At 37.6% G+C, this 24,599-nt stretch overlaps 1 protein-coding gene across 4 annotated transcripts in view; it reads left to right on the top strand.

Annotated features, from left to right (window-relative positions):
- The first annotated feature begins 611 nt into the window (after positions 1–611).
- The window catches only part of UBE2V2 (ubiquitin conjugating enzyme E2 V2), a 30,381-nt gene continuing 6,393 nt past the window's right edge, over positions 612–24,599 (top strand). Inside the window, exons 1-3 of one of the 4 annotated variants that reach the window (XM_080340211.1) lie at positions 612–726; positions 18,668–18,813; positions 22,030–22,155. In XM_080340211.1, the coding sequence (XP_080196337.1) occupies positions 711–726; positions 18,668–18,813; positions 22,030–22,155 (288 nt within the window). In that variant the 5' untranslated portion in view covers positions 612–710. Of the gene's footprint in view, positions 727–14,984; positions 16,038–18,667; positions 18,814–22,029; positions 22,156–24,599 lie in introns of those variants that run through there. The other 3 variants (XM_080340209.1, XM_080340210.1, XM_080340212.1) reach the window with 3 other exon arrangements.

The raw sequence follows: 24,599 nt of genomic DNA, 5'->3' as shown, positions 1-24,599 counted from the left end.
TGCAAAGCAAATAATGGAGTGTATTTATAAAACAGCATATGGATGTTGGCACTGGTTAGTGAGGCATGTACTGGATAGTCATTTTTGTGAGAAAACCGCTGCTGGCAGCAGCCCTGTGCTGGGGCTGTGTGGGTCCGGGCTGGAACCATCTCCTGGGGGCCGTACAGCGCTCTCTAGCAGCGCAGGTCGCGGAGCTTCTGGTTCGAGTGCATTCGGCCTCCGAACGTCTTCAGGTCGCTTCGGTGAGCGCTGACGGGGCGCGCTCAGACGCTGCTGTCACCGAGATCTGAGGGAAGCCGTCTCTCCGTACCTGCCAGCACGCCCCAGAAGCGGTGCCGCTCTGCGGTTGCGGATCCCGGGTAGGATGCGGAAGGCGCTAGCGGCAGCGGACGCCTTGGGCAGGCCCAGGAGCCGCAGGCTCGGCAGGTAGCGCAGCGGAACCCCACCGGCCGGGCCCGCAGTATGGGGCCCCGGCACGGCTCGGGTCCCGCCCCCTCTCCTTGGCCCCGCCCCCTCTCCTTGACCCCGCCCCGTCCGGCCCCGCCCTCTCGCCTTGGCCCCGCCCCCGACGCTGGCGCGTCTTTCCCGCCCCGTGCCTTTACCGCGCTCCAGAGCTGCTGCTGTTGCTCTGTGGGAAGTGACGCGTTGCGTCAAGCGGAAGTGACGAGCGTTGCGTGCAGGCCCGGACCGGCGGGGGGGGTTTGGACAAGATGGCTGGATCCACAGGTCTGTGAGGGGGGCTCGGTGGGCCCGGGGCTGGCGCGGGGAAGCGGGGCGTTGGGCTGGTGCTGGGGAGGCGCCCCGTGAAGGCCAGAGGGGTCTCCTTTTTCCGGGCGGGCGGGCAGCGGGGCGAGCCGTCTCTGACGGGAGCGACCGGAGCGGGGAGGCATTATCCTCTGACGAGGAAAAGGGAAGCCCTAGGGCCGCCGGGCAAAGTTATGCTCCAAGCTGATCTCTCCCGTCTGTAGGGCAGCGATAGTCCTGTGAGAGCTTGGCCTAAGGGATGAATGGTGGGATGAGTGGCTCCATTTTCTATAATGAACATAGTGGGGTGCTGGAGGAGACTTTCACCTGCTGAACGACAAGAATGGATAGATGTGTGTGTGTATAGGCAAGGGAGATATCACTAGCCTGGTAAAAATGCTGGAATAAAAAGATTTGTTCTTAGGGACATGTTTTAGTGCTGTAGTTAAGTTATGGCTGGACTTGATGACCCTGAGGTCTCTTCTGACCAAAACAGTTATATGATTCGATGGTTTGTGCTGATGTACCATCTGGTGAGTATAGAAGTCATGATATACCACTGTCTAAAATGAGGGGATTGTCCTTTTTTCCTCTTGATGCAGGGGGAAAGAGGTCAGGCCTACGTGATGTTCTGGGGCAAAGGTTTGGTGGTGACTGCAGCATAAGGGGGGAAGAGGAGTGAAGCATCTTGCTCTCTTTTACTAGATGAGCTTTGGAACTAAAGGGTTTCTCGTACAGGCAAATGGAAGGGAAAAGAGCTGCAAGTCATCCCAGGAATCCTATATCAGCAACCAGTATAGCATGTGTTGAGTATTTGCATGGAAGACTATCATGGAAGGTGGTGCCAAAGAAAGGGACAAGAATATTGTTTCAAATACTAAATGCAGAAGTTTAAGAAGCACAGTTATACTGTCACAGTTTAATTTAATGAGAGGCTTGAAATATAAAATAACCTTTCCCCAGTACAAAAAGCTGAAGTCTTCAGGTCCTCGTTTCCCCTTCTCTCATCCCTGAGTCTTTATAAGTGGGATTGGCAGTACTCAGGACTGAGGAATGAATTGACTTCAGTGGTGAGTCTAAGGTGAACATTGGCCACTAATTTATTTCTGCTTCCAATCCATTGGATCATTGGGGGACTGAGACTATAGCAAAACAGAAGAAACATCCATGTATTGAAACTGATTTGGGTACCTTACTGCTGATTCTGTGAGGAGAGCTTGGGGATGTTTTTTGGAACAGGAGAGTCTTCTCCAATTGGTAATGTGCATTTGGGGATGTGAGATTTATAGAGTGGAATTTAGTAAAGTTACAACAAATTGGGGCATAGAGCAGCTTTTCCAATACTGTGAAAGAGAAGTCCAAAAAGAGATGCTCTTGCCTCTGATAAGCTGAGCTAGAATGGATATGTGAGAGAAACTATTTACTTGGCTATGAATTACTGAATTTTGTGTTGTTAAAATGTATTGGCTTGCTTCCTTGTGTTTAAGTTTCAAAGGATTTTATTATTAGTTTTATTATGCAGCAACTCCAAAAGACTTCAGCTGATGTCTGGGATCTGGCCTGAGTTTTCTCATCATGCACAGAAAGTGAAGTTGGTTTAGGTCATGTGTATTGAGTATTGGCATTTCACATCACAGCCCATTCAACCTGGCTAGAGCAGAATGTCAGATACTAAAAAAATTGCATAGTATGAAAAGATATTTTCTTCCTACAGAACATTCAGCTCTATAAGAAGAAATATTTTTTTACTAAGCTTTCTCAGTTTTACTGCTATAAATGGTCTTCAAAGTTTTGCATGTGATATTTTAAAATCTCCTCTATATGCTTACTCAGTGTGGTTTTGTCTCAGAAATATAGGCACACCTAGAATTCAAAAAAAAGGGAGATGTAGAAAACTATTTGTACATTTATCTGTTCCAAAAAATGTAAAGTGCTAGTCCTGTATGTATGTATGCATTGTTCAATAAATGAAATCGTAGCAAAATGAAACGAGCAGACAGAATCATAAAAAAAAAATGCCAGAAAAATTAGTCAGTGCTTCTAAAGCAAAATACTTGTTCCTGTGGTGAAAATACTCTTGGCTTTTCATTGGTATATGCATAGATTTGGGAGGCTGGGGATGTTTGTTCTGTTCTTTCCACATAATACACAGAAATTTAGATATTTTTTTTTTTTAAGACTTCATCCAGAACTGCCCTTGTCAGGAAGCTGTGTTATACTCATTTGTGGAGCAGAGAAGGGAATGATTTACTATAGATGTAAGATTTAACTCTACATAGCTCTGTGATTTTTCATCTGCTCTTGCTGTAAAGTGCAACTTAATCATTTATTTCAGAAAACAAATGAATGTTTTGGTTGCATGAAGTCCAGGAATTAAATTCTAGCCCCAAGGAAGTCAACAGGAAAACTTTCACTAAGGTCAACTGTCTCTAGTTTTATCCCAGAAATTCCTTTCCTGGGCTCGCTAGTTCTTTGAACAATCTTGTAAAAAAAATGATGTGCCTTTACCAACAGGTAATTTACTTTGAAAGTAGCTGTTCTGTAACATGTGGTAAAGAAACTATGTATGTCAGCATTATATTGTTTTCAAATAAGTATCTTACCAGCTTTCTAAAATAATCTATATTGATTGATTTTACATGTAAATATTACGTGTCCTAGAAACTGACATTTGTAAGCTACAGTCTGATTGATCTTCTAATATTTCAACTGATTCTGCTTGAAGCTGGATTTGAGTTGTTTGTATGGGTCCTGCTGGAGGTCTGGGAAAAAACAAGTCATTTTTTAAAAAAGAGAACAGCTGTTGTTGATATAATCAGCCAATTTCATATTGGTTATCTGGAGATTTATTCTATTGACATCTTTGAAAATACAGAGCAGAAGATGTAATTAAACATAGTTTCAGGTCAAAAGAAATGATTTACCAAAGCATGCCATTTAAAATTACTTGTGTAACTTGAGAGAAAGAAATAGACCAGTAACATAATTAAAATAAGTTAATTCAGGAGTTAATTTCTGCTTGTCCATAATTTGTGTTTTACTTAAAATTACATCTGTATCCTATACACATAATGTATCTAGCTAAAATGTGAATGTTTCCTAAAAACAGTGATCATGTCACTAAGTGTTTAGAACTTATGTGTGAAAAGATGAGAATTAAGGCAGCAGTGTCTAATACTCTGCTCTAACTACAGGCTGCTAAAACTTTTGTCTCCTTCCTCTTCAACCCAGAGCTTCAGTAGCTTGGGGGAGGGTGAATGGGGCTCAGTTAATGAAAATTCCTGTTGGTTTGCTGAAACTGTGCACTCAGGGGAAGAAAATTGACTGATCTACAGTTAGCAACTCTGTGTGAGATTCCTGATTTACTTCTAGTATGTAGTCAAAAGTAACCTCTATTGAAAGCATGCTTAATGTCTTTGGAGGGGCACAGCTAGATTCCATACAAGTATTTTTTCTGTAAAATCAGTACTTCTCATTTCAAGATATTATAGTCTTTAAGGATGAATTGGCTTCTTTATGTGACTTATGTTACCCATGCAAAATTTTATTTGCCTTTGAATTTATATGTGATTGAATAGAAATGGCACAGTGGTCCATGTCAGTGCCTTGTTTTCTTAAGTTTATTTTTTTAACTTCTATTTGCAAACATTTAGTGCTGGTGAAAGCAGTTCTAAGTGTGCATGACTGAAGCTATAAGGAAGATGATATTAAAAATGAAGGACTGAAAGTGCTTGTGAGTGCATTCAGTCTAACTCCCTGAGCTTTGCAGCAAGGACTGACTGTATCTTTCCTGATGACTGGGATTTCTGTTGTTGTTTTTGTTTTGTTTTTAAAACTTTTTTTTTTTTTCCCTAAAATCCTCCATTGGAAAAGATTCCATAATTTGAGATACTATTTCGTAATGCTTTCCCTTAAATCCTTTGCAACTCTTCTCCATTTCAAATCAAGCTGATGTCTGTCTTGTGCTTAGTGGGGTAGAGACTGATGGATCACCATAACCTGTATTCAAAAGTGGGATGTAGAAGTAATGTTTTAAAAACTTTTTTTTTTTTTCCATATAGGAGTTGATATATTTTAAGCTTCATCTCTAGAAAACTTGTGTGTTAAACTCTGTACAGGTAGGCTTCTCTTTTCCTCTGAGCTGTTGGATGCCCATATCCCCCCTCTTTCTTTCCTTGTGGAGGAAATAGTTGTCTATTTTTTATCTAGTATGTTTTATCTTTGAGGATATTATTGCTCCCTCCCTTTTTCTCTATTATGTCTCCATCATGTTGTTCACTTATCCAGAACCTGTCCAAGAAGTCAGTTTAAAAGCTGTTTAGAATTTTGCAGTCCTTATAATTTGTTCTGTGTATTTATAATGTTAGCTCTGTAAGCACAGACTTCTTGAAGCTGCAAGTAATCATACAAAACAAAAGAAGTCAAGTACTGTATTCTGTGAGGCAGCAAGCACTCTGTGTGGGGCATTTTTCCATCCTGTCCTATGCACAAAGAATTGCAACTGTGATTGTTCTGCTTGCTTGAAAACATTTTGGCAAGCCACAAATAATTTAGATGTGCTTCAGCTGAATTGAGAACAATCTAGCTTACAAAGGACTTTTAAACTATATATAGACCATCAGTTCTTTTCAACTCTGTGGCATATATAGGCATATATTTCTTCTTGAAGCTTTGCGTGTTTTCCTGTCTTTGTTGTTGTTATTTTACAACTCTGTCTTTAAATACAAGCCCAGTAACTGTGTAAGAGTACGCTCACAGGCTAAGCACCTTACTTCTGAGATAAAAAAGTGGCCTGCTTTGTAATCTTCTATTTGTTTAAGAGTTTGTTTGAAATTCAAGGATGTTATCAGGCATAGTATGAAAGCCCATTACCTAAGCTATTATGCACAATCCTGGGAAATTTTAGCCTGGATGAAGATACAACACACAGATTTACAGGAAGAACTGCCTTTCAGCAGTTGGAGGCAGATGGTCCATACTATAAATCTAAGCATGGATGAGAAGACTTCTCATGTGTGAGAATAAGATTGCCAAATCTTATGAGTAGTTGCTGGAGTTGAATTACGTACATATTTGGTAGTGTTTGTGTTTTGCCTTACGGAAGATTTTTCCAAAAGCAGTGTTAAGTACATGCTGTGAAACTGTTCAGCCTCATTTTGTTGACGGACCCTTTTTCCTCTCTCTCCCTACTCTTATATGTATTTTCCTAGGCTATAGCTTGTGTTTTATCCAAACAAAACTTGATGCAAGGTCCTAGATCAGCTTCAGCTAATCATGTCTCTTGGATTTTTGTTGCCTTGCTGTCTCAACTATACTATGGGAAGCTCAGCATGTGTTGTGGAAAGACAAGAAAGTGCTATTGGGGAGGTATTCAAAATATTCTTGGTTTAAGCTGTACTCAGAAGGGTTTTGCTATATGCTGCCTTGCCCAGAAGAATGTTTTTCTTTGTATTTGTCATTTGGAAGACACTAATGAGATATAATTCAAACAATATTTTGAATAAAATCAATACATCAGGGCAAAAACTTATGACTATGAATCTGTCAGACTGGTTCTGAATAACATGAGCTTCTGTTTTACAGCCTTTTCAAAAATGTGTGGTGCCTTAAGTACGTGACTCTAAATCATTTCTAGTTAGCATTTTGGAACGAACGGAGCCTTCAACACTTAGAACTTTAGAGCTCTAAATTAATCCTTTATTTCAGAAGGATGAGAAGCTTCAACTAGATTTAAAAAACATTGTCCGAAAAATTATGCCTAACATCTAGGTAGACTCAGTATCCCCTTTCTAAAAATTTTTGCATTAGACATTTAAAATGCACTAAGAAAAAAAATCACCTTTGATTGCATTTGTAACTATTCATAACTGGATAGTTGCATGGGTTTGAATTTTGCCTGAATATATCAAAAACATTTTTCCCAGTACATATAATGTCCTTTACTCAGGATACCAATATAGTCATAGTAAAGTGTCCAGTTTTATTCATATAACTTAGAACTTTTTTTAAGGATGAAGTTGTAAGCTTTCTTCTCACTGGAGTGGAATATGTCATATGTAAATATTAAGTAATTTGAACTTTTGATATATGCCATATAGACAATAGCAGGCTGAAATATGACTGTCAAGACTCATGCAGGAAAATAACATAATGGCAGTTCTCGTTGCTAAATATGTGGTGATTGGTACATTTGGTGATTATATCCATAAGTGTATGTTTATGTGTATAACTGAAAGAATAATAATGGATCTCATTATTTGGTTTACATTGATAAAGGATCATTATGTTTTGGACTGTGGGTAGGTGCTGAGTCATGTTGGAAAGGACCTTCATGCAAGTCTTAGAACAACTGTTTGCTAATCAATGGCTTGTAACCCGTTTTAGACAGCTTTACAGCTTTGCTAAACTAAGTCCTTGATGCTACTCTTGTTATCTGGGTCACACGTATTTTTACTGTTAAAACAGACCCTGTGAAAACGACTTTGTGACGAGAGATATTGGCCTTTTCTGGGTTCCTCTAGTCTCCCACTTTTCCTGTCCCCTTTGTCTGAAACAAATTTTTTTATGTCATCTCACTTTAAAAGATACCTTATGTATTTGAAATGTATGCATACCTTTATGTATTTGAAATCCTTTTTCCTCTCTGCCAACGTTATCTCAGGTTTAAAAAAAAACTTTCAAAAATAGAGCCTTTTTGCCAGTATACCTTTCCTTTTGCTTTTCATGCCTTTATATAACTTTGTTTTTAATAGGTTAATTTGCACCAAGCAAGGGTGTGTTTGGTGTTTTTTTTGTTTTTGTTTTTTTTTAGTTTCTGAGGAGAGAAATTGGAAAGATTTGTCTGACAAAATCTTCATTCCTTAGTCTATTAAATCACAATTAATATTGCTGATGGTTTTTGAAGTGGCAGGTATCTTTTCTAACTCCTCTTTATTGGCTTCCTGCCTTGCGTTGTTTAGTACAAAATTGAAACAGCAATAAAATTCTCAATTTGCTAAGCATCGCAGTGTGTCATTTTTTTGTAATCTGTCGCTTCATATATTATACCAAAACATATGGGAAAGTAGTTGAACCATTTAATATCTCATCTGTGTTTCATGCAGTGATTTCCTATAAAGAGTTTAACTTTTAAAACTTATGCATTTCCACCCTTCACCAAAACAGCTTGGATGTCAATTGATGTGCTGTTTAGTGACTTAAGTGTTTAATTCTTGTATGTTTTTAATTATGGTTGGGCACAACTGGACATGCAGTGTTTAATGTAGCTAAACTCCAAGGTAGCGATGGTCTTGTTTATAACAGAAAGCATGCACTTAGGTATAATATAGACTGTTAAATTTGTGCAGTTATAATTGTTGCAAATTTGTAAAATTAGTTTTACGCAATTTACACAAATAGTCTTTTAAGACTGCAGTCAGTGGTTTTTATACTATGGTTTTCTATTGGTGTGCTGACTGTTTTTTTTTGATTTTTTTTTTTTATGAGATATTTTAATTATTTAAACCTTGTGTGTGTGTGAGCTTTTTCAAGGTGTTTATTTTTTTTTTCTCTTTGTTTTTTTACTAAGACCTTGCTTGTGCCTTCACTGTTTTGTAGTCTAACAACATATGTGTCTGTAGTGGACCAACCTTCTATGTAAGTGCAGTTTATATGAGCACCATTAGTAATTTCATGCCAGTAACTGTTCTCAAGATGATTGTATTTGCATGAAAATGCAAAGATAGGCTGAAAGGAACTGTAACTGTTGTTGTATCCTTGCTAAAACAATTGAGTCCAGTTGGAGGTTTTCTCAGATCTGGACTGTATTCTGTGTGCGCATATATCCAGTCTTACCTGCTTTCTGTGCTGCTCCTCACTAACGTACATACCATGGCTCACACTTATTGTTGTACCTTGTACAACTTTAGGATGTTTAGAGTATTGTTGCTACGTAAAACATAAGGAGAGTGAAGAGGGTATTTGGAAATCGGTCTGCAGGAGATGGGGAACGGAGGTTTTCAGCGAGGCGTGAATCTTGGTAAGGAGAGATGGTGCAGAATGGGAAAAAACTTGCCTGGATTTGAGAGAAATGTCTTCTGCATGGGTGCTGGTGGGAGGGTGAAGGAGCATACTGCTGTGACTGTTTCTTGGCTTCTACTGGGAAGTGTTCCCCGGCAAGTGATGTAACTTCATAAGAAAATGGCAGCCATGTCTCCTGGTCTGCTGCCCTTCTGGGAAAGGGGTGACAGTGGGGAGCAGGGAAGTGGAGTGGCCATGATCATGGTTAGAAGTGAATAAAAACTAAACAGATATGATATTTTCCTGGAGGACGTTGACCATTGCAGGAAGAGTCTCCTCCACAAGGCTATCTTGAGTAAATAATCAGATTAATTATCAAACAGAATGGTATAACTCAAAATGACTTAGGAGCAGTTAGCTCACTTTATTCTGGTTACTTAAGAGGCAGGATCAGAGAAAAGAAGGGAGGACTTCCTAGGTAAAGATGCCGTGACAGTGGAGCTATTGTTCTGCTAGTAATTTCTCATAATTAAAAACAGAATTAATGAAACCTAAAATTGCACATAATTTTTCTTATGAAGTTAAACACTTGAAATGCCCACTCCCCTGCAGAAGTAGAGTCTGAGATCTTGTCATTCTTACTTTGAAACCAACAGCAACTGAAACATAAAATAAACTGGCGTTGCTTTTGCAATTTTGGAATGCTGAGATCTCTTACTTCAGCATAAGGATTTGTGGTTTAAGCTATTTTCAGGTGTGTTTGTGACATCAGGTGTGTTTGTGACATCAACTGCTAGTGCTCAGATCTGTAGAAACTTGCTTCTTCCCTTCCCACCTCCCAAACTAGATAAACATTAGTATTGTTCATATACTGAAAGCTTCATTAGGATTTCCTGGTGTGTAAATATACTATTTTTAATTAAATGCAAAGCTGTGGCTGTGTAAAGTGAGCTGCTGTTATTACCTCTCAGTCCTTGTGAGGCTGTCCATCACTATATACTACGTTCTCTGTTTTGTGAGTGCAGCTGGTAAGATGTATGTGATAGTGAAATGAGAGCTTTGGATACCACCAAATGCTTCTGAGGTGGGCTCAGCCTTGAAAGTGGGAGCTGACAGGTAGTAGACCATACTTGTGCATACGGCTTTTTCTTTCCAAGTTAGGAGTCTTCCTTCCCCTAATAATGCAGTATAAGGTTCTGTTTTACTTTGAAGACCTGTTGTACTGTATTTGGCAGCTGAACCTGAAATATGAGATGGAGCAACTTAAGTTATATTAAATGCAAATTTTAACACAGAGCAACTAGAACTACTACTGTGAAGAACAGGTCAACATGTAAATATCATGCTGTTTGGAATTTATCATTTCCAATTATTATGGGTGGTAGATAACTGACAGTGACTTAATGGTATAAATAGGCATAATGAAACTGAAAGAAATTCACTTCTGTAAATCTGTGTTCTGTCTTCAATGAAATTACTGTTGTTTTAAACAGTAGTGTTTGTGCCCTACCCTAACTATTTAAATACCCCTACACCCCTCCAGGCCTTTTCCTCTCAGCCAAAATGTGCGTGCTGGGTTGCAATAAATGACTGAGGCTTCTGCTGTATTAATATGGTTTCTCATTAGCTACCTTCTTAACACAAGCTATATATAGAACGTGTATGACCATGGCCAGACCCAAATATAAAAGAAATTCCCACTGAAGTTGTTTTCATTGAGCCTAACTTCAGTTTTGAGTGGTGTCTGTTAAGATACCAACAAATGTAAGATTTCATTTAAGTGAAATAAATAGAAAATATCACCAGTGTAATCATACTGCTGTGACTGTTTCTTGGCTTCTGCTGGGAAATGTTTGTTGGCAAGTGATGTGACTTCATAAGAAAAAACCAAAAAGACTGATGAAATGCATACTTTAACATCAACATAGTTTCTAGAACTGCATGTCCTTAAACTCTTTCAACCTGTGTGCTTTCATTTTTTAAAAAAATTTAAATATTGTGAAAGGCAAAAGAAGTTAACCAATTACAGAGCTCCTGCATAGTCAAATATATTACGTTTTCTATAAATATATACATAATTTTAGTCCTGCAAAGTAGTGGAATAAGCCATTCAGTTCTTACCAGTTCTGTTGAGTACAGGTGATTTCTTTAATTCTTGCAAGATGACAGTTTTCTAGTGTCTAGGGTTGTAGCAAAACTGGCTTTAAATTATGAGAGAAATTGAACACATTGCTTAAATAACCATTTGATCTCTACCTTTTCATCGATGTACATCTGTTTACTTGAGTTATAAAAACTTTGCTGGTACTCATTAATTCTGGTAGTCATCTTGTTTGTCTATTTGTTTTGGGATGAATAATTTCATTTTGCATGGAAATGGATTTTTACCTGGTTACGTCAGACTTGTTTTTATTTTTGAACTTCTGTTGCTAGAAATTTTCCACAGAGAAAGCTTAGTTAGTTAGTGAGTCTGCAACTCTAAACTGCTGTTGCTTACAGCTTTGCCAGTTGTGGACAGTCATGACAAATCTCTGGTCAACTGATTGACACAATACATAATTTAGACACTAGCAAATGGAGAAGAAAGCATTTGAGATCACTGTTGTTTTTGAGGGGTTGCCCATGATTAGTTTTGGAAAGACAGACTGCTCTGGGGTCTCTGATATCTGTTGTCTTTTTATGTCATCTTTCTGTACTGAGTGACTTTATTAAAAGTCCCTCTGTATTCTGTTATCATTGATAGAAGTGCATCTTTTTGTTTTTATGTGACAAAATCAGTGATGACTGGAATGTTCCTTTAAAAATATTATACTTGCATTATGTGGCGTTTCATCCATACATGCTAGAATTGCTTAGTACCTTATTCACAATCCTTCAATGTGTATGGACCACATATTGCTGCTACATACCTTCATTACACCGTTTAAGATAACATAGTACTCTCCCAATTGAAGTTAAAAACTGTTAATGCAGGATATTCTGTTACCCAAATTTCATTCCTTTGGGACATAGTTGCTCAAGGAAAGTAGACAAAAATAGTGTATGGTAAATGTAGCCTTATGAATACTACTGATATACAGAATTCTGAATTTGAGTTTTTCTGAAGTTTATCAAAACTCGATTGGAAAGCACCCATAATTCTAAGAAAGCAGAAGCTTCAGTTAACAGAAATATCTAGATATATCAAACCCATTTAATGAAGGTACAGTTTTCTCAGTGCAGGCTGACTGTACATTCGGTAGCGCATGGTTGGGTTGATTCACAGATTGAGTTCCACAGCAGCAACTGGATGCTTTTGCAGTTACTGGAAAAAAAAGTCTTGTTTTTCACTGAAAATGGCTATTTGCCTTGAACAAAAACCATGTTGTTTTCTTCAATAGTAGAAACAGTACTTTTACTATGTGTTTAGTAACGTTCTTGATTTCAAACAAACAAAAAGTTTACTGTTGAATTGCTGCCCTCTGCTACTAATGGTGGTGATAGAGTTCTTTTGGAGACAAAACTCCCATCTCCAACCTTGTTAATAGGTAAGCTACTAGAAATACTTCTGGTTTTAGAGCCAGGTTACTGTGATCAACCTCAGATAGTAAGTCAGCCATTTTCTTGTGTGTGAATTCACAGATTATTAATATTTTACCAGGCAAAAGAATATGTGATGTGAGCAGGGTAACTGGCAAACAAAAAGTATAGATCACATTTAAAAAAAGATATTTTTTTTTTTGCGGACTGCCTTCCAAAAATTGAATTCCACAGGAATATATTCTGCAGCCAGAACAAAATATGTTAGCATTTGACTTACGCTAGCCCTGTTTCCCCTTTTTTTTTCTGTGTATTGCCCATTTCAGAGCATTGGCTAGTTTATGTTCTTTTTGTGGGTGTGTGGTACATTGTTGTTGTTAGTACAGTATTTTAGCATCTTCCTCTATTTTGTCCAGAGCAAGATGACTTCTGAATTGTTCAGGCTGAAAGGAACTTGATATTTTCTATGTTTCTCTATGGAATAGAGATATTTTCTGTGTTTCTCTTCCTGCCTCAGGAGAAATTGTATTATGACTTAGAGCTTGCAAGGCTGACATCCCTCCCTGCTTCCTTGTCATTAAAAAATACTTATTTTTCTGCCAGCCTGAAGCTGTTAAATGGGGTTTGAGAGTTTTCGTCACCAAGCTATACACAGTTTTTTTGGTTTCTGTTTGCTGGAAGTCCATGGGCAAAAGATTCGAAATTGATACATTCAGAAGTGTTTATACTGCAGACTTTTCCTGGCATAGCTATCTCAATCAGGAAGAATAGCATCCCTGACAATATCCTAGCTGTTTTAATGTATAATTTACTGATATAACTTGTTCTTGAGTCCATATTAAGATTTGTTTTTATAGCTGTGTTGAGGAGTGTGTGGGCAGCATGGGGTGCGCTGGTATAATTACGGTAAAAGGTTCCTGGTATGCATGTAACTTTGAGGAGTGATTTTAAGCCAAGAGCTAAGGAAGATTTTAAGAGAAACTGAATGTTGGTATGAATATTGTAATAGACAAATATTATAAAAGTAGTTTTGCATATAACAGAATCTCACACTTGAAGCTCTGAGCCAGTCTACGAAAAATTAGGGTTATGGCAGCAGGGAGAAGAGCAGAGTGCAGATTATCCCACTCAAGTCTTGTTACATGGCAAAGAATCATTTGACATGCAGGGAGCTTGGACTCCCAACTGTATTTGCAGGAGTGTGTCTGTGTGAATTGTTTAAAAATGTGATTTAGTGTAGCCAGTGTGTTCTGTCAGATTTGACCTAAGTGCAATTATGTGTTCTGTCTTGATGCTGATTAAATCTCTGTACTAGTGGGTGATCTGGCACTACCAGCTGTGGAACTGTCTTAACATACTAGCAAGAGCAGGTTCCTCCAGCTAATTCCCCTATATTGATCCAGTCAAAATTGTTGGTCTTACTAAAGGATATTGAAGGTTCTTCCCGCCCCTTATGTTTTTTTGGGTTGTGCAGATTCTGGATAAAAGCATAGCTGTAACTTCTTTTTTAACTTGTCCTCTGGGATAGTGCACTTCTTGCTTCTATTAATTTGGTGGTTTAGAATGTGATGTCGGAAGTAACTCCATATGTATGAAAGCAAACCTTTCTGCTTAATTTAAGTCTTTATTTACTGATTCTGCTTTTATTCCTTTCTCATTGTTGCAATTAAAATAATTGTTAATTTCACAGATTTCTGATGGGTTCCAGTTTATGTAGTACCATTTCATGATTAAACTTCTAAATTAAAAACTATTGGTGCTTGTAAGCATGGGTGTTTTTTGTTGTGTTTTTGTTTTTGTTTTTTTAAGTGAAATACAGTTACTTACACTCTTCGAAAACTTGGTAAATAGTGTTTGACGGTTCCCATGCAGAGTTCTGGGGGAGTCAGGAGGTATTTATCAATAAAATCCATAGTGATGTAATCTTTGCAGAAAATCTGAAAAGAGATTGAGGGGAAGTTTTTTTTGTTTTGCTTTTTAATCTTGATGAACCTAGCTGTATGTTCACCTTGAGAGTCTTAGTCCATCATGCCAGAGAGTTGTGCTGGGTGCAGTGCTGTACCACAGCCACTGATTACCACTCCTACAGCTCTGCCAGTCTTAAAAATCTCATGACTGCTTTAATCCCCTTCACTTGGAGGCGAGAGGTTTTAGCTGAGGGATGATTGTTAGGGAGTAAAAAAAAACCCACCTGTCTACACTTGCCTGAAGCCAGTTAGTGGTCCCATCAGCTAGTGGAATTGGGGAGAGCAATATTTGGCAAGCCCACGGTGGTGAAAGGCTGGAGACATTTCTCCCTTCAGTTGCTACTGCTTGTTCCAGAAGACACACCTGAGGTCTGGTATTCAGCTGAAGCATGGGAGTGGTTTCTGTAATTTCCTCTTGCTGATGAGCTGCAAAGTAGATCAGAAGGATGTTGTTTCATTGTCAAAATTCTGTAAATAAAATACTGATTCTTATTCAGATTCCTGCAAGGAATATTTTGAAGTTTTTAGCAAGTACTTGATGAGTTATATTGGCTGGATTAGAGACAAAACTCCAAGGTGTATGTGCACCATTAACATACAATTTAGATTGTGCCCTCTGGAATACATAAAATATAGAGTAAAAAAAAATGATTGTTCTTCTCACTATTGGGAACAAACTTAATTTCCAAAACATTCAGACCATCATTACTTGATCTTCTAGATAAAAGTTTGTGCTGTTGTTTTACTGGAGAGAAGGTGCAATCTTGTGTAACGTGTCTTCTGTTCTTCAAGCCAGGTAGACTTGTATTATGTGAAGGTTATAGCATGACCAAAGCAAACATGTAGAGTGCAATAGTGTGTACAAGTGCTTGAGTGGACGCTCAGGACAGCATTAGCATTTAATTCCAGTTCATTTTACTGTTAGTTTCTAAGACTGTAATTATGAAGGTTTTTTTTTTTTTATCTGTTGTGTTATTTTATTCTAATGGATTCTGTGTCATTTGTCAGAAATCTATCAACAATGGTTTTCTACTAAAACATTCAGTAGTGATTCCAATTGAAATTTGAAGTATTGAGAATAAAACATTAAACACATATGCTAGGAAAGAGTGACCTGGTAATCCTTTGTTGCAAAAAGCTCTAGCAGACATTCATAATTAAGATGTGCACAGCTTGCTGCTCTGCCCCTCTGATGTCAATTGACAAATCAGAGCATCTCTTTGGAAATAGGATGGGAGAGGTTGTAGTCCAAATCTTAAATGTAGAATTGCATAAAAAGAAAGATCTTGAGCATTACCTATGAACTCATAAATAAAGAAATAGAAAATGTTTGGGGAAGTGAGCTAACACCTTGAATATTGAAGTGCTTTTAAAAAATAGTGGTTTTATCTTAATTCATACAATAATTTCTGGTGACCCCAACACACATGTTTGTAGGACTGTGTAACTTTCTGAAAGGGAACCTGTTTGAACATGTATTTGGGCCAGTTTTAGTTGAGAATTAGTTTTTTGGTGGTGGTGTTGTTGTGAGTTTTTTTTTCCTCCTCGGGATTTTGAAATGGATTGGAATCTTGGTAAGGTAGATTTTTTTTTTTTTAAACATTAAGGTGTTTTGACTCTTATTTTTAACCTCAGAGCAGTCTTTTCTGACTTAGTTCTTGCACTGATAAGAATGTTAGTGTGAGGAGCCTGAAACCTGCTGTCAGATGTTTTTGCCTTTTTTTCAGAGCAGATCTAAATTATTTACTGGAGATTTTCTGGAGCTTTCCCACATCCATCACTGCTTCCCTTGGGCAGTTCAAGGAGCTGGTGAGCACAGAAAACTTAGTGGAAAAAATGTGATGAACACAAAACAGTCAGTCATAAAGGGTTGTTATTTTCTAGTAACTGTCATCTTCTACATTTTTGTGGGTCCAGCACAATTTTATGATACAACTGAGCCAGCCCAATGGCTTTTCGCCACAAAAAACTCCCTCATCCCCACACCCGTAGTTTTGCAAAGGCACTGAAAGACACAACAATCAGCTCTGGCATTTGTTGATCTTTCTTCCTGAGTCAATTCTGTTGATTAGCTGGTTGGATTTGATTTTTGCCTAAAGGAAAAACAGCTTTTTGCTGAACTGGTGTGCCAGTTTAGCTAATAGAATAGAGGAGCCTGGTTAGTACAATAGCAAGAGTCTTGGGAGAACATGTGGAACCTCTTCTCCTGGCAATAACCAGCTGGGTCATCTCAGCTGTGCCAAATGGTGATGGCAGGTCATCAGAAATAAACTTAAACCCTGTTTTCTACCATCTTTCATGTGATTTTTGAAGAGGTAAACTGTAAATTAGAAGTTCTGCAAGAATTCTGAGAAATAATGGATCAAAGCCGCTGGAGGAGACTAAGAGACTGATTGGGTGCTAAAGTTTATCCTGCTGGTTTAAATTTTTATTTTTTTGTTTTTTTGTTTTCAAGATTAATGTTACCTTTTACTGGCAGACTCCATTCCAGAGCACATATGAATCTGGAGCAAAATTAAAACCTTGTGCTCTTTAATGTGATAGAAACGCAATTGACAGTTTTCATCCCTACTCTGAATTAGATATGTGCATGTACAGGTCTAATGTTAACAACTAGTCAGGATGGGACCAAAAGAATGGTGAAATGAATTCCAGTGAAGCTTTTTGAAAGGATCTATGCTTAAGTATTGAGTAATTATCTGCTCCTTGATGTATAGTGCTAGTATTTTCAGGTAATCATACGTGAACTCTTATCTGTGAAAATAAGCTTCCAGAGTAGTTTAACTCCGTTAAAACATATTTTCACATTGAGGTTATTTGGGTTTTTGCTATCATGACTGCACTTTCATGCTAGTACTACTCAGATTTATCTGTGAGCTGGAGTGGTTTGTTAAGCTGTCAGGCGACTAACCAAAATGTATAATTTTCTGCTCAGTTAACAAGATGAAATAGCTCATTATGGGCTCAGATGAGGGGCAGTACGAAAGCGGGAAGGAAGGTGAGGCCATACATGAGTGATTTGATTTCTTTTCACTGTCCTGATACTGTGTTCTTAGTGCTTTCCCTGGGGAATTTGGAGAATTCTGAGGCAGTCTTTTCTGCAATTTTTAGGAGCATTTCCTTAGTCTGTGTTATTTATAAAAGCTCCAAAACCTGTTTTGAGCACAGTTTAAGAGAAACCATAGTCACACAAGATAAGCTATTTGAATAGTTTCTGAAGGGTATGTTTAACTATGCTGGTCTATATGCCTATGAACTGAGTGAATAATCATGTTGTATATACTATTGGTCTTCATTTTTCAAATAGACACCTCTTGGAATACAGACCAGGGTAATGTACAACCTGCAATCACAGTGACTAAATAACTGATATGAAAAGCAGTGCTCTACTACTTGTGTAGTAGGTATTCCTTGCTAACAACTTTGTATGTACCTAGTCTTTGAGTTTTAGTTTTATAGAGTACTTGGATTCCTGCAGTATGAGAAAAGATCTCTAGTAAAAATCATAGACAACACTATAGCTGTAGGTATCTATAAGAAAAAAATATAACTATAAGCAACTGTAAGAAAATTGAACTTGTAATATTGCTACTACATCATTGTGCATATTTTATTTGAAAATTAAAGCCTACCATGATTGCATGCACAAGTGCTAATCAGCTTTGTTCCCTTCATCGGTGCTGAAATACCATTTTAGCTTCTGTGATGTAAAGCAATTAAGTATCCACTTTAATACCTATCTGTATCTGTCTGTTTTCATGTATAATAATAAAAATTCAGTAATTATAGTTCTGTAAGTGAATATTTGCTCTCTTTAGAGGCAGTACATCTCCATAATCTGTTGTGAATATGTCATTATCTCTAACAACTTAATTGTGTTTCTGTGCTGCTGCTTTTTTTCTGTTAAGTGGGAAGAAAAATCACTCCACTAAAAAGTATTGATTTTTTTAATTTGTTTTCAGATACTAAACTTTGGGTTTTCTTTAAAGCAGATGAAAATGTTTCCATCTTTCTCTTACAGTTTACAGTTATTAAGATGTTTGTGTTAAATGTTGCATTCCTTAATTATTTTGGGGGGGAGTTTGCCATATTAATTTTATGTGGATTCTAGTTGACTGGAACTTGACAGACAGTGAATTAATTTGGAAATACACTGGCTCTAAACAGTACTCTACTTGGGAAAGAGCATCTGAATCAAGCCATCTCAAACTAAAGAGACCTCTCTTATTTTCTCGTTTATAGTTTGTATTGCTATCAATCACTTGGTAGTAACAAGCTTCAAAACAATTTGAGTGCTAAAGAAATTCACCCAGGAAATATTTGTTTGGCTTTCAAAATATATTCAGCAGTTCTTAGTGCATAACACCTAAAAGCAATGAAATTGTTTACCTTTTCCTTAAATGTGAACAGTATTAATGACATTCTTCACTTTTCTCTAGTTAAAGTACCTCGTAATTTTCGCTTGTTGGAAGAACTTGAAGAAGGGCAAAAGGGAGTAGGTGATGGTACAGTAAGCTGGGGCCTTGAAGATGATGAAGATATGACACTCACCAGATGGACAGGAATGATTATTGGGCCACCAAGGGTAAGTGTGATTAATTGAAATGTTTTTCTTAAGTTTGTAGGGAATACAAAATGCTAAACATGTTACTTTGTTACAGTGTAAAGGAATTAGTTAAAATTCAATGTATGAAGTTGTAGAAACACTTTATATTCATGTTAGAATTTATCACTTCCTGACATGTTACTAAGTGTTTTCGGTGTAGTCTCCCCTAGTACATGTTTCTGCAGCTGTCTGTATAAACGAGTTGTGATTTGAGACTTATTACTGACTTGGAAATACAGGCTGAATATATTCCTACCATTCCTGCACCTAAGTGTACAGTGATAGTACAGTAAACAGGATAACTGTCTTTCCACAGTTTGTGATATGTGCCTAGTAATTTCCATTCTGTAGTAAACTGGCAATATGTTTTTGACTTTCACAAGTTTTATCAAATAGTCTTACAGTATATCAGTTTATCCGTTTCAGTTGAATCATGCCTAAAGACCAAGCAGTTTTTAAGTACCTCTAGTAAGATAAAATATATACACAAAGGTGAAATCCTTCTGAGCTTTTAAGTTCTGTAGAATGTCATCTAGGCTGATAAAACCTGCAAGAGAAGCAATCTTCTCTTATCCTGAGTATCAGCCTCATCAGATATGAATGGATACATCTTTTGTGCATGCTTTCTCATGAGTTACAGTATGATACAAAAGATCACTGAGTAAATGAGAACTTTAAATGGTATACTTCCAGTAGCTCTAAGTTAGCATATGTCTTTCACTGCTAACATGAGGTTACTATTTTGTGTGGTGTTCAGCGCCGCAGGGGTTATTGGAAGAACTATCCAAGACAAGAACTGACATCAGAACTTGGCCTCAGTGATGATGAATGCCTTCCAGAGTTAGATTAAGTGTAATTCAAGCTCCTTTTGGAAGTCAGAGTTAGTTGCATCTTGCAGCAGACTGATTTGAACATCTGTATAATTGTGCTGAGCTCCTAAGATTTGGGTGCATTTGAGAGAGAACCAATTTAAAGTATAAGTATAATGATTATATGCTTCCAGTACTAGTTTCTGTGGAATCACAGTGTTTGAATACCTTGTAAAGAAGTTTGTAGTCTTATGGGTTTTGAAAGGAACTTGCTGACTGAAATGTCTCCCTGACTCTCCAAACAGCCTGCAGAACTACCTGTGACTGTTTTCTGGTTTGACCTAAGGTAGACTCCTAACACATCTTTGAAGGGAGTGATTATTATGTACGAGCCCATGCTTAAAAAACAAAACCAACAACAACATGGGATGCACTTCTAATTCTGATCAATATATATTGCTGTCATTTTCTTTATGAAAGGGTGCACACAAGTAATATTTTTGGGCCATTTCACGGACATGCTTGTCTTCCTGATAGAATGGCTTGGAGTACGTGGTGACTGTAGAAAGTGAAAGCCACCAGCTCCCAAAACAGTCGTGGCACCTTGAGAATTGCATTTCCAGTGTTGGGGTTTGTAGAAGATGGGTCCTTGTGGAATTGTTTGAGTGATGTAGGCAGTGGGCAGTTAGGCAGAACACTGAGAAAGTTGATAATACTCTCCACAGCATCAAGTTCTTCACATATGTGGCTTCTCTAGAGCTGTGTGAAAATTGCTCATCAGGTTGTTTTTTTCCTTGCTTCATTTGAAAAGTGAACTAGCCTGGAGGTAGGAGGGGAAGGTTGTTTGGTTTTTGGTTTTTTTTTTTTAATTAAGGGAAGCATTTTTCTGACCATCACCCCTTCTCCCCAAAAAAAACCAACAAAGAAGTGGTTTTAGGCTTTTTGGGGAGCTGGCTAGGGATGCTTGGTTTGCAGCAAAACAGTGACTTGGAAAAACTGAATAAAATTGAGAATCTACCTAGAGAGGAATTAGAGAAGGAGGAAGCGTGCTATTCTTAGGATTTTTCAGAGTTGGGAGCAGTGTATACACCTTTTGACCTGTTTCCAGTATAACTGACAGCATCCCTCTCTGGGGAAGTAAATTGTTTTGTCTGAGTGAATAATGAGAATTTTTGTTACTGTGTTTTCTTGCTGTCTGTAGCAAGACAAGTTTACTTTTATTGGGCCCTCAGCTTTTAATGGGAAAAGATAATAGAATATTTTTTTTTTTTCTAAAAAAAGATGTCCTGCTATGCCTTGTTTCTTTCTGACTCACTTGCTGCTAAGTTTCTGTGGCTTCTCGAAAGTGGAGGATTAGGGTGCTTCAGTTGTTGAGTTTCTACTCTACCTTTTAACTAATCACAGAGTGGACTGTCATTTGATAACTTGTCTGCGTGGTTGATGCTTGGAGGGGATGACAGCTGGTTGTTGCAGAACAGGTTAAAGACAGTACTTCTGAAAAGTTCAGGGGTGCGTTACTACTTTTGGTTCATATTAAGTGTGTCTGTTGTGCCAGTGGAAAGACAAGAGTACAAACCGGGTTTATCTTCCTTTTGGACCAGAGACGTGTGCATCAGTAACCAGCAAAACCACCGATACTTTTTATTGTGCATGGCCTACTTGATAAGATGAAACAAACAAAAAAAAAAAGATATGGATTTCTAATTGGGCTTTCTCAAAATATATTTGCACTTAGAATGATCTGTGCCATGGTCAATTTGGAGTGACATCTTCTACAAACTAGCTGTCAGTTTACCATTCAGAGTTAGCAAATCCTATAGTAAGCCACGCAATCCTCAGCTATGGAAGGCTTAGATATCTTCTAGAGTGTTAATTACTTCTAGAATATGTTTTTTGCAAGTACTATTTGCATCTTGTTCTTGATTGTGTCTTAACTGTTGAGTTATTGGCATCTTCATCTTTCTGTATTTCCTTTTTTTTTTGCAATGTTAGATTTTTTTTTTTTAACAGGGGAAAGCGGTAATTTTTGTAAAGATTATTGATTATCTCTCAGCCCCCTACTGTGCCAAAGTTGTTTTGGGAATGCAGGTGGGTAGGGAGGATAAGAATAAACATGAATTCTTTAAAAAATAATTTTATTCTATTAAAGCTTTTGTTTGGTATAGCAAATAAGTAGTGTAATTTATGCATATTAATCAAGTAATCAATATAACAGAAACAGCAGAATATCAATCAGTAAACCAAAACAGTGAAGTTGATACATAGTATTAACAATCTATAATTATTTCATATTCCTTAATCTTTATTCCTCTTGCCTTTGCCTTTTTAAAATTTATTAATATTCAGCTTTCAGCAAGATGCATTAGTCTGTCTTTTTGCTTTCTAGACAAACTATGAAAACAGAATATACAGTCTGAAAGTAGAGTGTGGACCTAAATATCCAGAAGCACCTCCTACAGTTAGATTTGTAACTAAAATTAATATGAATGGAATAAATAATTCCAATGGAATGGTAAGTTGAAATGGTAAGATCAACCATGTTGTTAATCTGTACTATAAATTATTTCTGTGAACAACACAGGTGAGGAAAATGCATGTTGGACAGAGCTTTCATATTTAAATTTTACAATATAAGTACTTGGTTTAAATCAAATTTTGGTTGCCTACTACTTCAAATCTTTAGCTATTTATAGTATGCTGGTGGTTCTTAGTGGCTTATCAATGAGATGAGCATTATTTATAGAATTGAAACAGTTGCTGCTTTTAAATGAAACTGAAGATTTTAGTTTTGAACAGAAAAAAAAAAAAATGTTTAAGCTGCATGTAGCCATTTCCCTTGTAATACTCATATAAAAGGAGATTAAATACATATTGTAGCAGTATTGCAAACTTTATCTGATGTTTCCATTAACTAAAAATTAAGATTTTTCCCAATGAGTCTCACTCTTGATGTATTATAGTAACTCATCTGTAATGAACCGATGTATTTAAATTCTTATTTTCTTTATACTGGGTTTATTCAAATCCAAGGTGATTCTGAGCTTTGATTTTTAAAGACCAGTTTGAAATAAGGTACTTTCACTGCTCCCTTACCTATGGGTGAGTTTACACCTATGAGCAATGGCAGCAGCCTAAGCCAGATTGTTACTCCATTACTTACTAGGTACTTTAGTCCTGTGAGTAAGCCTGAGGTACTCCATTGCTCAGTGGAAAGAGGTGTGAGCTCTCTTGTGTTTATGTTGGTGTATGTGCATATCAGCAGGAAATACAATAATATATCACACTTATCTGTGTGTATGTTTGTCTTTACTGAATGCGAAGTAGTTAGGTTAAAGTAATATTTAAAGATGAGTCAGAGAGCATCTTTGGGATTTAAATAATTTGCAAGATTTAAAAGAAAGATGGACTTGTGTTTGTGTAATTAACTGTATTGCAATGTGAAGCTTAAGTATCTCAGTGACCATAGCGGAGGGAGAGGTTCTCAAGGGTTTGTCTGAGCTGTGTGTTAGAGTAGTGTACTGGTTGGTCATCTAAAACCAGTGCACTAACACTTCGGAAATAATGTAAAATTTATTTGAAACTACTCCTTGCATAGCCAACAATTTTACTCTACCTGAACATCTTTACTATAAATTACTATCTACAAACCGGCTGTTGCCCTCCATCACAACTGTGACTTGTCGCCTAAGTATATGCGTTTATTAAGAGGTTGTAACTAGCAAAAGCTGCCAATCTGGAATGCAGCAGAGCTTTTGGTATGTTTATAATACTATTTTCATACATCTCCCTAGTAATGTGTTTTATTCTGATTCCGTCAAGAAGTACGCTCTTATTGCTTCATCTGTGCATGCCTGAGGGTGCAGCTGGTGGTTTCCAGAAGCAGAACTTTGGACTGCAGAGCCTGAAGGCTCGTCGTTACAGAGCTAGTTGGCTTGAGCTTTGTCTGGAGAAGTCTATGCTCCTTCAGCTTGCTGAGGAGCAGGGTGAATACCATGACAGGAGATCCTCATGGTTGTTTTAAAAGCACTGTTAATCCAGTCATAACTACAGGAAAACTTGATTTTAATAGTTTTATAAGCTTATACAAAACCTTCATTTAATTTTTCCTCAAGAGTTCTATAAAGTAGTATATCTTACGAAGCATTTGCTATCCAAATGCATAACTCATTTTTTTGTAATGGTTTCAAATAGGACTAGACAGTACTTTTAATAAAAACAGTTTTCATAACTAATGAATTTTAACTGCATTTATTATGTAATTTTTAGGGTGGCCCAGTATGTTGCATTTTAGCTTATTTTGCCATTGTGCTCACTGGAATCTGTCAGATAAACTGGGGGTACATTCGACATCCTGGAAAAGTTCACATTGCTTCTCCCTGGTTTAGTTCCTTCTTGTTTCTTCCAAGCTGCTCTCCCACTTTGTTATTGTCTTTCATTTAATAGATCATAAGTGGTTTGCTACATTCTTTGAGGGAATGACAAAGTTTCATCTTCAGACAAGCCCTAGTATCCGTGCTTCTGCATGCAACCTGTTTTTTGACGTGTTCAGCTTTTGATCACATTGCTTATACATTTCATGAAAAAGTTGGTGACTTGAGGTAAAGAGACCGGACATAAAGGGCAACTGAAATTGTACGGTGTAGCAGTATGACCATACTACAACAAAACATTCGTAACATTGCTACAGTACACTTTACAGGAGATGTGTGCGAGTTTACACCCAAGGAAAATAGGGCTCCCAGCATGAGTTTAGAGACTGGTCATTGCTGCTGAGTTGGCGTGTTACTGGTGGAGGGAGGAGATGGGTATGTTCCGGAATTACTGGGGCTCTAAGGACACCAACCTCATAATTGCCTTGTTGGCAGCAGTTTTCAGCCTTCTTGACTTACAAGTCCCTTTACACGTTGCGTGAAAAATGCACATGTGTAATGAATTTATCGGTACTGACAGTTACAA

This window comes from Nesoenas mayeri (genome assembly GCF_963082525.1).
Source record: "Nesoenas mayeri genome assembly, chromosome: 2".
Taxonomy (NCBI): Eukaryota; Metazoa; Chordata; class Aves; order Columbiformes; family Columbidae; genus Nesoenas; species Nesoenas mayeri.
The sequence above is the reverse complement of the archived record's forward strand: the minus strand, read 5'-3'. Positions and strand labels throughout refer to the sequence as shown.